At 35.9% G+C, this 15,553-nt stretch overlaps 1 protein-coding gene across 1 annotated transcript in view; it reads right to left on the bottom strand.

Moving 5' to 3' along the window:
* LOC123524793 (helicase with zinc finger domain 2-like) overlaps positions 1-12,874 on the bottom strand; it is a 72,147-nt gene extending 59,273 nt beyond the window's left edge. The window contains exon 1 of the mRNA XM_053539681.1: positions 11,893-12,874. Within this exon, the coding sequence (XP_053395656.1) occupies positions 11,893-12,484 (592 nt within the window). The 5' untranslated portion in view covers positions 12,485-12,874. The remainder of the gene's footprint in view (positions 1-11,892) is intronic.
* Positions 12,875-15,553: the final 2,679 nt, after the last annotated feature.

Below are 15,553 nucleotides of genomic sequence, written 5' to 3'. Positions count from 1 at the left end.
GACCGCACCCCTCCCCGTGAGGTCATTTTACCCCTTTTGCCAATACCAGTGCTGAAAGCATCTGGTACGCCCAGACGAGCTGCATATAGAGGTTCAAACTCCCCGGTTAATGGAGCCATCATATACTATTTGAGAAAGAAATACTACACACTACCCTACCCATAGAGCCTTACCAAAACAAACAAACCTTGGAGATATAAATGTTGAAATGTAAAACCTTCTACAAAAATTTAAGAACTATCACCGCTGTTTTTGCATGATAAACAGTTATCAAAAATTTAAAACAATGCCGCGAAATCTCTGAAATACAGTGTCTTAAGATTGTTTTTGGAATGTGTCAAGTGATTTACTTTTGTTCTAATGGCAGTTCATTCCAAAGTTTTGGACCAATAGTACAGAAACTTCTATCATTGAATGTTTTGCACTTGTTGTGTGGAACAACATAGCGGCATTCAGAATTTTCAGACGATCTCAAACCTTGTCTACTAGGAATATACTCTGTAAGCAATTCTGTTAAATACAGAGGTGCTCTGCCAGTGTGACAGCTATACATGAATGAAAGTATCTTTAACTCAATTCTTGCTTTCACCGGCAACCAATGTAAGTGGTACAATGCTTGTTTAGAACTGTCAGATTTCCTCCTGTTAAGGACAAGTTTTGCGCACATGTTTTGAATACGTTGCATCTTACGCACCTCACAGTTAGCTACACCATACAGTATGACATTGCAATAATCCAGATGTGAAATAACTAGAGACAAAACTAAAATTTCAGTAGCTGCTTTTATTAAGTATTTTCGGATGTTCTTAATTCGTAAGTAATTCAACATGGCTGTACGACATTTGCAATTTACATGATCTTTAAAGTTCAAGGTTTCGTCAAGAAATGCACCGAGATATCTAATTGTGCTTTCACGTTTGACATCATCACCAGCAATGTTAATGGAATTTGTTAAACAGTTGTTCAATTGAGGTCTGCTGCCTTATGAAAAATCTTTATCAAAATAATACTTGGCAAATTCATACATATGTATATCAAATGGAACAGTGCCTGTATATTATTTCGAAAGAGGACAAACCAACGAAAATATTGTAAACTTTTCAATATAACATTAAAATTATGAACACAGAGCTTTCTTACGGAAACACAGCTATCTCCTTGGCGACATGACTATCTCCTCCACGACAGAGCTGTCTCTCATAACAAAAGGTGAATATTTTTACTCCAAAACCATTTTCGGTACATGTTTTACTTCCAAATACATTGTATACTTTACAGCTATCTCACGCCTACTCGGTTTGCTTCTTAATATCAGTTAAAATGCAAATATTTGACAATGAAAGTGCTTTCATGACGAACTGGCCAAATTCACTGCTAAATCAGCTTGCTGGTAAACATCACCACGACCACAAATCAAGAATAAATTAGCAAACTTTAAGTTCTCTGTAAAGTTAAATCATGTCTACATCGCCTACCATTCCCCGATTTTTGATATTCGATACAATGCTTGTAAAAATGCAAAAAAAAATATGATGACACTCACTTTTGTTGACGTTCTTTTATCGCGACCCGCACTAGCTCAGAAGATGCGACAGAGCGATTTATCGTATACCTCTGCAAGAGGTAGGTCTGTTGTTTACCAGGCGTGACATTGTAATGAGCATAAAGAATATTTTGAATTTCAAGAAAGTCAGTCCTTATCTAACGTATCTGAATATGTAAAGGACAGACTTAAGAAAAATTTAGATTTTCTGGAAAGATATTAATGGAAGAGCTTATATTATCGATTTAAATAAAAACGGCTATAAGATTCCTTTTATACATACGCCTGATCCAGTCATTCTTAGAAATAACAAGTCTGCATTCAAAGAAACCGTACGTCAAAGAAATTTAGAAACAGAACAATGTTTGGGTCTAGAAAAATTCAAGGCACTGTTCTCGTCATAAAATTTAGATACAAGGTTTTAAATCCGATGCATTTAATTCAAATAGTCTAATACTCTTCTTATCTTATACAAAGGACTTCGGACACTTTCTATATGAATTTGCCTACTCCAAGAGTGAAAAATAAACCACTAAGTAATAAATATTTAATTACAAATACCATCAAAATACATATTTGAGACTATTTCTCAAAGTCAAATTTTCAATATTTGTTTCATAAAACGATGATTTTTTGCTCTAAATAGAATTACGTACCCAGTTATATACATATAAAAGCTATTTTCCTTTATACAACATTGTCCCCCCCCCCCCCCCCCCCCCCCCCCCTCGCATGCATCAAAACCATATTTGGCCAGCATATGTAGATATTAATTATACTCAGTGGAGACAGTACATTTTAGCAAAAAATATAACTACAGGGTGTTCCCAAATGTAAACCAACCAATACTTTTTATATTCATTTTAAATAATTTGATAGTCACATATTTTTACAACTGTTTGTAACTCAAATAACATACAAATATTTGCAGAGCGTACACATAGGTATGTTATACATGTATATTGTATAATAGTGAGAGAAGCAAATACTGTGAATTCATTATTATTTCTTGGGTTAAATTTTCATAGGCTTATCCTGGTGTTTGTTTCAGTAGATTGGCAAGTGTGCGCTGTAAAATACTAGCAACACACCAGACAATCTTCTGCATGCCCTCTCGCGACACGCACGCCACTAGCGATGAGGAAGTTATTTGCTTTCCATTTCTTTTATTTATTTATTTTTTTTTTTTTTGTATTTTTTTAAATGTATTTTTCATTTCTTTATTGTTTCATCTTTTTCTGTGCGTTTATATTTATTTCTTTTAGACACATACTAAATGTCAAACGCATTCATTACTTCATGTTCTTCCTTTTGTGAAAACTGAATTAAATTTGTTCTTTGTGGCGGACTAGGCCTAAACACCATAATAAAGAGGCAATATGTGCACAGCAGTTAATCTGATCCTGACTATAGTCTATCTAACAGAAATAACGCTTGGCATTAATAGGCTGTGATGCATAGGTCAAGAACAGTGGCTTATTGGCAGGTCACATTCAGTGTGATGCCACGAAAGTGATGAGTCAAGTCGCTTTCCATGCAGATGGCATATACAAATACGGCTAGACTCGGAAAAGAACTGAAAGGTCCAGCCGAGTTTCAGGTGGAATTTTTATGCAGCGACCTGCCCACTTTAGCCCTACAAATGACAAATTACGAATGTGCTTTGCCCGCAACTTCAGCCCAAATTTTCACAACATTATCTTTAGCAGGGTTGCAGTCAGACTCATCCTGAGTTTACTTTTTCCGATACAGCTTCCTTATGCAAGCCCCACAAAGAACTGTCATTTCGGATACAACTATTATTACATGTTTAAGCCAGATATTGTCTGCGCCACTAGTACTTATCCCCAGCGAGAACCCACCCTACGGCCTTGATAAGATAGCTGCCTTTTCTTAGTATTAATGTTATACAGCACACACGTATCTGCCATCACTTATATCAGAGCTATACAGACATGTACATGTACTTAAATAACGTACTGAACCACTGTTACTGTTACAGTAATTAAACTGACCGATCACTTATACATGTATATCTGTAGCATTCCTATTCACACATGTAATGCATCAATAACTTTACATTACGAAAAGTGTATAGATAAGAAAGTAAAGTAAGTTTAAATCAAGTACAGTTTGTTTGCAAAAATATCGTTCTCTTTTTTATTTATTTATAGGATTTTAATCTTAAAATGTTATTTTTTTCCTTAAATAAACAGAATTTGCCATTTTTTCAGTTGGAATTCATATATTTGAAACTTCCGTAAAGCGACGACATTATATTTTTACGGAAATTTAACATTTTATTTTTTCAAAACAAATATACCCTGGCCAAAACATCTTGATAAGAACAGATACAAACCAGTTTCTGCTGTAATAAGTTAGCTAACACATTGGTTTATATGTGATTCGAAACGATTTGGGTATTTTTTTAAATACTTAGTGAGAATTTTGCATTCAAAATGTAAGCTAGAAGCATATGATAGTGTCCGAAGTCCTTCGTGTTTCGCGTTGACATTCGCTATAATAGATGTGGTTTTCCACTTTTAGCCTAAATCCCGTGATTCACACCTTTACATTTAGCTGTTCTTTATCTGATATAAATTGCTAGCATATAGGTTACGGCTGGGCATTTTTAGTCTGTGTTCAGACCGTATGTTTTGCTCATAGGAGGCAAATCCTGAGACTATTCAAATTTTGTATAATTATGTCCCTTTTCTTCAGAAATCAGAGCCAAGACTGATGAAGTATATAAAAAAAATATTTTTTCTAAAAAAAAAAGGATTATCTAGTCGGTAGCCAGTCTAGGCATTTTTGTTTATAGTGGTTAGTCAAACAATATAGTGGTTAGTCAAACACTTTTAATATGTATTACTTTTGGTCATAGAAATTAAGAATTTCTTTGGGATCTTAAGTCTACAAGTATAATTACATGCAATCGGGTTGGAAATGTGATGGGAGTTACATGAAATTATTCATTACTGAAATGAATTTTCATAGTACGTTTTCGTATAACCGTTGATGCGTAATATTTTTAGAAATAGAAGAGAGAATGGGCTTTAGTTGAGTCAAATAAAATATAGTTTCAAAGTCGAGTTGCATAGATTTTTTATTCTCTTATAAGTAAAGCTCATCGTAAGAAATCGGTGGAGAATTGTTTTCCCACGAGTGGCGCTCAGCCCAGGGAACAGAATCATTAATATAATAAAAAGTTTGAAAATTTTATCCCACGAGAGGCGCTCAGCCCGGGGGTTTGTAATTTTATGAACAGAATCATTAATATAATTAAAAGGTTTTGGGGTTTTTTGAAAATGTTTGAAAAGTTTATCCCAAGAAAGGCGCTCAGCCCGGGGGATTGTAATTTTATGACTTTGCAGAATGTTCACCAAGCGAATGTGTACAATAAGAACAACGCACGAAATATCAGCGGTTATATACTCATTCTATGAAGTAAATCAGTTCGTTTCTTTAATTATGTCTCACCCCCCCCCACCCCCCACCACGCCTCTGGGGGAGATGGGGGAGACATATTGTTTTTTCCCTGTCCGTTTGTCCGTCCTTCCGTCTGTACGTCACACTTCATTTCCGAGCAATAACTGGAGAACCATTTGACCTAGAACCTTCAAACTTCATAGGGTTGTAGGGCTGCTGGAGTAGACGACCCTATTGTTTTTGGGGTCACTCCGTCAAAGGTCAAGGTCACAGGGGCCTGAACATTGAAAACCATTTCCGATCAATAATTAGAGAACCATTTGACCCAGAAAGTTGAAACTTAACAGGATGATTGGTCATGAAGAGTAGATGAGTCCTATTGATTTTGGGGTCACTCTGTCAAAGGTCAAGGTCACAGGGGCCTGAACATAGAAAACCATTTCTGATCAATAACTAGAGAACCACTTGACTCAGAATGTTGAAACTTCAAAGGATGATTGGTCATGAAGAGTAGATAATCTCTATTGTTTTTGGGTCACTCCGTCAAAGGTCAAGGTCACAGGGACCTGAAAATTGAAAACCATTTCCGATCAATAACTAGAGAACCACTTAACCCAGAATGTTGAAACTTAACAGGATGATTAGTCATGAAGAGCAGATGACTTCTATTAATTTTGGGGTAACTCCGTCAAAGGTCAAGGTCACAGGTACCTGAATATTGACTATTTCCGATCAATAACTAGAGAACCACTTGACCCAGAATGTTGAAACTTAATAGGATGATTGGTCATGAAGAGCAGATGACTCCTATTGTTTTTGGGGTCATTCCGTCAAAGGTCAAGGTCACAGGGGCCTGAACATTATGAAAACCATTTCCGATCAATAACTAGAGAACCACTTGATGCAGAATGTTGAATCTTAATAGGATGATTGGTCATGAAGAGTAGATGATCCGTATTGTTTTTTGGGTCACTCTGTCAAAGGTCAAGGTCACAGGGGCCTGAACATGGAAAACGATTTTCGATCAATAACTAGAGAACCACTTGACCAAGAACGTTAAAACTTCAAAGCATGATTGGTCATGAAGAGTAGATGACCCCTATTGTTTTTTGGATCACTCCGTTAAAGGTCAAGGTCACAGGGACCTGAACATTGAAAACCATTTCCGATCAATAACTAGAGAATCACTTGACCCAGAATGTTGAAACTTTATAGGATGATCGGGCATGAAGAGCAGATGAGTCTTATTGATTTTGGAGTCACTCCGTCAAAGGTCAAGGTCACAGGGGCCTGAACATTGAAAACCATTTCTGATCAATAACTAGAGAACCACTTGACCCAGAATGTTGAAACTTCATAGGATGATTGGTCATGAAAAGTGGATGACTCCTATTGCTTTTGGGGTCACTCCTTCAAAGGTGAAGGTCACAAGGGCCTGAACATTGAAAACTATTTCCGATCAATAACTAGAGAAACACTTGTTCCTGAATGTTGAAACTTCATAGAATGTTGGTCATTTAGAGTAGATGACCCCTATTGTTTTTGGGGTCACTCCGTCGAAGGTCAAGGTCACAGGGGCCTGAACATTGAAAACCATTTCCGATCAATAACTTGAGTACCACTTGACCCAGAATGTTAAAACTTCATAAGATGATTGTTCATGCAAAGTAGATGACCCCTATTGTTTTTGGGGTCACTCCGTTAAAGGTCAAGGTCACAGGGGCCTGAACATTGATAACCATTTCCGATCAATAACTTCAGAACCTCTTGATCCAGAATGTTGAAACTTCATAGGATGATTGAACATGCAGAGTAGATGACCCCTATCGATTTTGGGGTCACTCTGTTAAAGGTCCAGGTCACAGGAGCCTGAACATGGAAAACAATTTCCGATCAATAACTTGAGAACCACTTGACCCAGAATGTTGAAACTTCATAAGATGATTGAACATGCAGAGTAGATGATCCCTATTGATTTTGGGGTCAGTCTATTAAAGGTCAAGGTCACAGGGGCCTGGTCATGTAAAATCATTTCTGGAGAATAACTTGAGAACCACTTGACCTAGAATGTTGAAACTTAAAAGAATGATTGGACATGCAGAGTAGATGATCTCTATTTATTTTGAGTCACTTGATCAAAGGTCAAGGTCACAGGAGCCTATACAGTGACTTGAGAACCACTAGGCTAATAGTGTTGAAATTTAGCGGGATGACTGGACATGTAAAGTAGATGATCCCTATTGCAGCCAACCATCAGTGTCTCTTTGACTTTCGCTCCTATTGACTTCTTGCCTATAGGACTTTGCATTGGGGGAGACATGTGCTTTTATACAAAAGCAATTTCTAGTTTTTGCAGATACTTTAAAATTCGGGGTTCGGAAAGAGTTCCATAAGTTACTACCACAAGTTATTTCAAAACAATTAAAAGTCTCGTTCCTTAGGCAAAAGATTTATGTCGAGTCGTTTTAGATAGTAAATCCGAAAACACTACAAAATGCTACATATCTCAGTGTAATAAGTGGATTTCTTGTACTAGACAGATGAACAGAGATAGAATATATCCAGCTTTTGTTTTTCATGTTGTATTTTGATTCAAAGCGGATGTTCACCTTCCGTCATTGACCAAAAATATTTTGTTTTGAAGTGGATACATGATCTTTTGGAATCCAGAAATCCGTTCCATAGTTAAAATCGTAATTTCTTTACGGAAACTTTGTGGCGCTTCAGTTAAAAAAATCAGGATATCGATTGGTATCATTTAAGATCGTTAATGCTTGATGTACTAGGATTTGCCGGATTTTTCAGAATTTCCAAGGCGTGGTGGCGCCACATCAGTGCCATGAACAGCCTGTATATAAAAGAAATTAAGCATTTCCTGGAACTTGTGTTTGTGAGAGACTATCCGAATTTAATTCATCATAAGCAGACAGTAATATAAGTCATATATTGATTATTGTATTGCACTTATTCAAATTTACCAAGTTGCATCTATAAACATTTCTTACAAATATGGTTTTCGACAGATGGTAATTACTTATAATAATCCGTGTTTGCACTGCTTCTCAGTGGAGAAAATTAGGTGTCTACATTATGTTTCATTCCATAAAAAAAGCTCATGTAAATTCCGACTTCTACCTAATTAGTATATTTGCTTAATAGTATTGAAGTTAGATTTCAAACGTATCTTCGAAACTATATATATAAACAATATAATTTTAAAGTCAATTTCATGTTTTCCGTTCTTTACATTTTCGACGGCTCCCAGGCGACCTCAGGCCTAAATATAGTCCATTTTAATCGACCTGGTGGGGCGTGGTTTCGCGACGGTCCACTGCATTATTGTCCAGGATATGTAGTATATTCGGCAACCTGATTTCTTATTCACTGGCCATTTACCTTATACTGTAACCTTCGTAGCTCTACCTATTTTGCTCGTTTTTTTAGATTACCATCATTTGCATTAGCCAGAGATTAACTCCGCCCCAGATTATAGGCTTTATCCATTTCGTCCATATATGTCTTATCCTATGTATTATAATTTCAGAAAATTCCTTGGAAGTACCTACAAGCGAATTTCAGAATATTTATTGTAAAATTACCAGGACTGCGAACTAGATCGAAGCCACGCTGGAATAGTTATTGTTCTTATTTTGTCATATTGTAATATTTCACACCGTGTTTTAATGTGATCGTTTTTACTGTTTGCTTTTCAATTTTGGGAGCGTCTAGAATTTTATTTTATAACCCAATTTGGATTCAAAATTAGGGAATCGTCGGACAGTCGAACTTACTCGCCGCAGTTCCAAAGCATGGGAGTAAGGAATCCTCTTAAAGGATATGGCATTTTTCTGATGTCGCGCGTCCCCCTCCGAGGACGGAGTAGGGTTGTGTGCCCCGCTTTCTGCAGTCCGACTTTTGTTTCCAAAAATCTTTTGGTTCTGACAATAATGACAGTAAAAGAGTACCGAGTATAATTAATCTATTTATTAAAAGAAATAAGGTTCATTCAAGGTTTGGTTGTACTTAAGATCAAACTGATTTCATTCAGGCGTTTTATAGTATATGTATGTGATAAATGCTTTGTTATACCCCCCCCCCCACCCCCCCCCCCCCCCCCCCCCCAAACATTTTTGGCGGGGGGGTATATAGGAGGCAGTTTTGTCCCGTCGCGTCCCGTCGCGAAATCTATTATCTCAGTTATTACTAAATGGGTTTGATTCAAACCTAAAATAGATGTTCCACCTTATTACCCACATCATGTTACACAAGGTGCATAACTCTGACACCAACATTTCATGAATTATGCCCCCTTTTACTTAGAATCTAAGGTTAATTTTGAAGCATTTTCACTATATCACCGTTATTACTAAATGGATTTGTCAAACTTAAACTAGATGTTCCACCTTATCACCCGCATCATTTGACACAAGATACATAACTCTGACACCAATTTTTCATTAATTGTGACCCCTTTTACTTAGAATTTAAGGTTAATTTTGATGCATTTTCACTATATCTGTTATTACTAAATGAAATTGATTCAAACTTAAAATAGATGTTCCACCTCATCACCCACATCATGTGACACAAGATGCATATCTATGACAGCATTTTTTCATGAATTATTCCCCTTTTACTTAGCATTTAAGGTTAATTTTGAGGCATTTTCACTATATATCATTCTGTTTGGCTTAGAACCAAAGGGACTTAACCTTTTTTAACTTTTGTACTGAGTTAATTCCCCTAAAGTTCCAAGAATTGGTCTACTTTTAGAAATTCTATTTTTAGATTTTCAATATTTTAGGTATTTTTCTAACTTTTTTATTATTAGTCCTAGGTAAAAAGTAAAGACATTTTTCTGCGGTAACATGTGTCGGTAAGGCATTTTTTGTATTCATTTTTAGTGTATCTCTAATATTAGAGATTTTTATATTTACCTTATCCCTCATCCTGGGCACATGTACTAATATAAATTATAATATGTGCCGTGGAAGCCCAAGATGAAGTACTCCAAAGACGAGTAAAAATTTTCTTTAAGTACGTTTTATATTATTCTAAGTATTTTTAAAATTTCTTATGGTTGCCATTCTTCTGTGACAACCATATGGTGGGGGTATAAGTCACTCCTGTTACAGTTCTAGTTTAGAAATTGAGATTGTTAAGGCTGGGTTAATAAATAAGCGAACTCAGGCCTAAATATATACTGTTGTTTGTTGTTTATTTAAAGGTGTATGCTTGGAGGTTATAAATAATTTATGCTCGTTTGAGTGAAACGAATTAGAGCATAAAGGTTTTTATCAACCGGAAAACCCTTATCAGAAATTTTAGATGAATGATTTTATTATTAGGAAAACAACGATTTTGGACAGAATTCGATGAAAAAAACTTTGTTAGAACATTAAATATGCAACATAAAGGTGAATAAAGGTAAACGTTTGATTTTATTAATTCTCACACAACGATGTGTGGGTTAGTCGCTTTAAGAGAAAGAGAAAAAAGAAAAAAATACAACAGGGATAAAAGTAAACATGAATCATAAACGATTTTTCAACCGTACTCCTGCTGTCCCCTGAAGTACTGCCCTTTATTCTTACTTGATGTTTATCCTTGATTAATTGGACAAATATAAGAAACTTATCAAGTTTATCATCGGCATATACCTTTTTCATTATTTAAAATATTATAATTAAACGTAAACAGCAGATTTAAATATTTGGTGTCGCGTGTTCGCAAATCAATATTTATTTTATTTTATGTTAATAAATAAGTGATTTGATATTGGCCCTGTTTTTTGTCCTCGGGACAGTCGTATTGGCCCTCGGCCTCCGGCCTCGGGCCAATACGACTGCCCTCAGACAAATAATAGGGCCAGTATCAAATCACTTATTTCTTGACAATTTTATTAAATAACTCGTGTACTTAAAGGATTCCAAATTTAAACACTCAATTTATTAATTGTAACAAAGAACAACTCTAAAAAAACACAACATATTTTTCCAGACTTCCGCATTGATTAAGTGAATAAACGCTTGTATGTGATTTGGTGAAAATTTTACGTTGTAAATTTAGCACGCAGCGGTTACATACCACTAAATCGTATTTGTCTTTTTTTTTTTTTTTTGTTTGTTTGTTTGTTTTTTGTTGTTGTTTTTTGTTTTTTTTGTTTGTTTTTTGTTTTGTTTTGTAAGCTAAAACTATGAAAGTTCCGTGCTTAAACTGTCAACGTTAACTGACTTTAAAACAAAGTGGCTGCCGTTTCCGAACTTCCAGCTGCGAATCTATATCATTTTTTCGGCCCTGTCTAATTAGCCAGTCAAATTCCTTAAAATGCGGGCTTTATATCTATATCACTTTCCGGCCCGGGACCGCTGACTGATATAGATATTGGCACTGTTATAGAGGAGGCCTTTGTATTATTGCACGAGGCAAATGCTGTGTTTAAGGGCTAATAATTAATAGTTATTTAATAATTGAAAGAAATAAATTGTCAAAAACTATTAATAGCTTAATATCTACATTGAGGGAAGTGTGCAAAATACTACTGCAAAAAGATATACACGTTACCCTGTATGGTATGTATTCAAAGATAACATAATGTTTATCGCGTTGCCCTGTGTGATATTCAAAGATAACATTCTGTTTGCTTTGTTTGATATTGTAAATTGTTAACTCGTGTAATACATTAGATTTTATGACATGAGTTTCGTTTTGAAGAAGATTACGTATGAAAAAGCGCATTTGTCATTTAATATTTTCATATTCATGATGATTCAATGTGCTTTTTGTCGTAAAATATCAACGAAGTTTCACGTTCTTTAAGATACGATTAAGCGATATGGTTCGAATTTTTCACAAATATCAGAATAACAAATATCAATGGAGAATTATTTTTTTGTAAATAGCATGTAAGGAGGCCTTACCTTTAGTGTGTTCAGAAAGCACTTCCCTAATTTCTCCCTCCATTTGAAAAAATTTATATATTTCCTTATATGCATCGGAAAGAGAAAGTTCTCCATTTTTTGATGAATTCAGTATTCCTATGATTTCATCATCGAGATTACCGTCTCCTATTTTCTTCAGTGTTCTCCGAAATATGACCTCTAGTTTATTCATATTTAAATTATATTTCACATCATCTAGACTAGGTTCGCTCAAGTGACTTAGTTTGTTTCGAAGTTTCCGAAGTTCACGTACATCCACTCCCGTTTCTGGATCAAGTTCGCATGCCTCCAACAGAACATGACAAAACATACTCAAATCCCAGTGATTAAGATTTGTCTTATCTAAAATACCAGGAAAGTAAGTCTTTTCTTTCTTTCTGCCTGCGTCATTTGCAAGAATCTTGCCTTTGTTTGAAACTAAAAATTGATCGACTGTCCACGGCGATTGAATATAGTCCGTTGGAGTTAGTTCAGATACACGTATTTCGAACAACCGCCTTGTTAGTTTTGTTCCGCCCTTCATCAAGCTAATGACGAGACGAGCATGCTTTTCTGTCCCCGTTGTCGCCATGGTCTTTCGTCAGTGTATCTTGAAAACTACACAAACCTGCATTCGTTTTTGTTCGGTTGCCATAATCAAACTTATGTTTCTCTGTCTTTTATCGGGTCGCTGAGCTATTGTTTCAAGCAAAGAAAAATATACCACAGAACCTAAGAAATAAATATAAAAAAAAAAAAAAATAGACAAACTTTACCATATCAATATCGTTGCAAAAGAAGATATCTCGCCGCCATATTTGCTAGTTTAAGTTTATAAACAAATCTTTATTCACGAAAACACGAAATTGAATATATAAAATTACTAATAAGTGTTTCAAATTTAGCTACATTTAAAATTAACAAAAAAATATTAGCTTTATATTTACCAATCAACTCTATTCCTCGTTATATATGTTAATGATCATGCACTACCACAATATCGGACAAGTTGGTACATAAAAATAAACGAAAGGCGTGTCTAAATATAGTTCGTTTTCCGAAAATGAAATTGAGACAGTCTATCGATCTAAGGTATAATGTCACACGGACAAATAATACCGCTGGAAAAAATAACCCTGGTCGCTTTTTTCGTTCATTTCTATTTATATGAAGCCAATTGGACTATTTTGTTAAGGAAATATGACCTCTAGTTTATTATGTATGTATATGTATGTATATGCATGCATATATATTTATTCACATACACAGAGTAAAAGTAAGTGTATGCTAAATGCATATTGACTAACTTGTTTTGATTTTTATAATCTATTGTTTTAAATGGTGATTCTTCATATCTGCCAATGTATGTCTGTGATATTTAAGTTATTTGTTTGTCTTGTTTGTATTATGTACTGTGTCCTTAAATAAATAATAAATAAATAAATAAGGAATGGGATTGGCTTTTATTTACATCTTCTGGTCTGATTGAGAAATTCCCTGTTAGACAATAAGTTACCTACGCATGAAGTAGTTCCATGACCTCCGTAAATCAGAAATAGTGCAAGTCTGCAGAACTTTTAGAAATAGCTTTTGAAATACAATTTTATAAAAATTACATGCATTTAACTTATTTTAAGACATATCTGTCTTAATCTAAGATTCATAACAAAAACAAAGCGTATGAAGATGCGGAAACATAAAAATCCAAAGAGATTCCTACTCATCCTAGTCCAAAGAGTTTTCTTAACGCCCATTTGCGAAAGACGTTCGCATATTAGCCCCGCCTTTTTCGCATTTCTCATTACCTGTACCATACCATAGTTCAATACGTAATTTAGGATAAAAGTTGTATTTCCGTACTTTTCCGTACGGAAAAAGTCCGTGTTTTTCATTAACTTCAAATACTTGTAGAATATTCCAAACACAAGATATTTTAATTAAATAACTTTTATAAATTAAATCTAAACATTGTCTAAACAGATATATGATTTGTATATTTTTACCGCCGACGGTTTCGTCTGGGGACCGTCTCAAAATGTATCATTTTTCGTGAAAATATGCATACTTCTTCATATATTAAATAGAGGGGTGGGCCTTGTCAGAGGAGTCATATCTTCAGAACCTGATGTTCGATTTTAATAAATGATACCTTGTTGCAAAGGGCAAGCCAGTACCTAGAGAAAACAGGCCACGTCAGGTTCGAACCCGGTCGGCTAGGGGTCAAGGTCATAGGTCAAAATCCGGTAATATTTTCAAAATATGAACTTTTCAGAGCAGTCAAGGGAGTCCTGTTTTCGGCCTCTATCAAATTTTAATTTTCTTCTCTTTCCATCAGCAGGTAACTAGGTATTTCCCACACAAAAAGAATGTTTTCAGGTTTCTCTTTCAGTCTCCGCTGAACCCCCTTTTCCCCTCCGTGTTTATTAGGTTAAAGCCACTCTTCCAAGGCGTATTTAGATTTGTGGATTACCTCCCGTGAATACTCTTCAACAAGAAGAACACAACACAGTGCTTCAGGTTTATTTTTCGGTATGTTTAGGTTAAGTTTTGTGTTTTTGAGTGTGACTTTGTGCTGTATCTCATACAGCCAAAGTATTCTAGGCAGCAGTAGACCCTTTAGATGTGCTACAATGCTCTCGATAGCTAATCAGGTAGGTAAACTCGAAAGAAAATTCAAGAAGGTCACCAATAGAAATAGGAAACCCACAGACATGCCCTCCACAATAGTCCTTTTATGTTTACTCCTCCTTGCGCTATCCCGTGATATCGAGAGCAATCCAGGGCCTATTCAAGCTGAAGCTTACTTGGAAGGTAACTCAACCGTTTTCCCCTGTGGTAACTGTCAACTGCCTGTCACCTGGAGTTGCAAAGGCCTCCAGTGCGACATGTGTATGGTATGGTACCTTGCAGATTGCCAAAACGTTTCCGACTCCCTTTACGACATCCTCGAAGACTCATCAGCTGGGGTAGCAGTCTGGAAGTGCTCACTTTGTGAGAATATAAATGTCTCAAATGGTTCTGTCCCCAGCCTGGACTCATTCGAAACATCGAATCCCTTCGCCAACCTTGATAACTCAAACGTGAATGATATGTCTTTCTCGATGGCCCACAATTCCACTCCGAAGCGTCACCTCCCTCCCTTCCCTTCGTCACTTAAAGTCCAGTAATTAATTGCAGGTCAGTTGTAGACAAAAAACTTGAATTAAGTAATTTAGTAAATTCCACAAAGCCCGATATTATGATAGGTACAGAGTCCTGGCTTAAACCTAAGCATCGCACTAGTGGGGTATTTGACTCAGACCTAGATTACTCTATCTTCCGTCGCGACCGAATCAAGCAGGCAGGCGGAGGGGTCTTCATTGCAATTAGAAACTGTATCACAGCCCAAGAAATGCCCGAACTTCAGTCCGAGTGTGAGGACCTTTGAGTAAAGTTAGACCTGGTAGAAAATAAGTCCCTAGTTATTGGTGCTTATTACAAACCATATGAATTAGACATTGACAGTTTCGCAGAATTTACTAAATCCCTTGAAAAGGTTAATAAAAAGTTTTCAAATGTCTGGGTGGCCGGGGATCTTAACCTCCCAAAAATGGACTGGGACACCAGCAGTCCATCCCCTGAATGTAAGCACCCCACCTTCTACCGTCAGGTTATTGAAACA

This window comes from Mercenaria mercenaria, chromosome 3, assembly GCF_021730395.1.
Source record: "Mercenaria mercenaria strain notata chromosome 3, MADL_Memer_1, whole genome shotgun sequence".
Lineage (NCBI taxonomy): Eukaryota > Metazoa > Mollusca > Bivalvia > Venerida > Veneridae > Mercenaria > Mercenaria mercenaria.
Note: the sequence above shows the minus strand (reverse complement) of the source record. Positions and strands in the feature narration are given on the sequence as shown.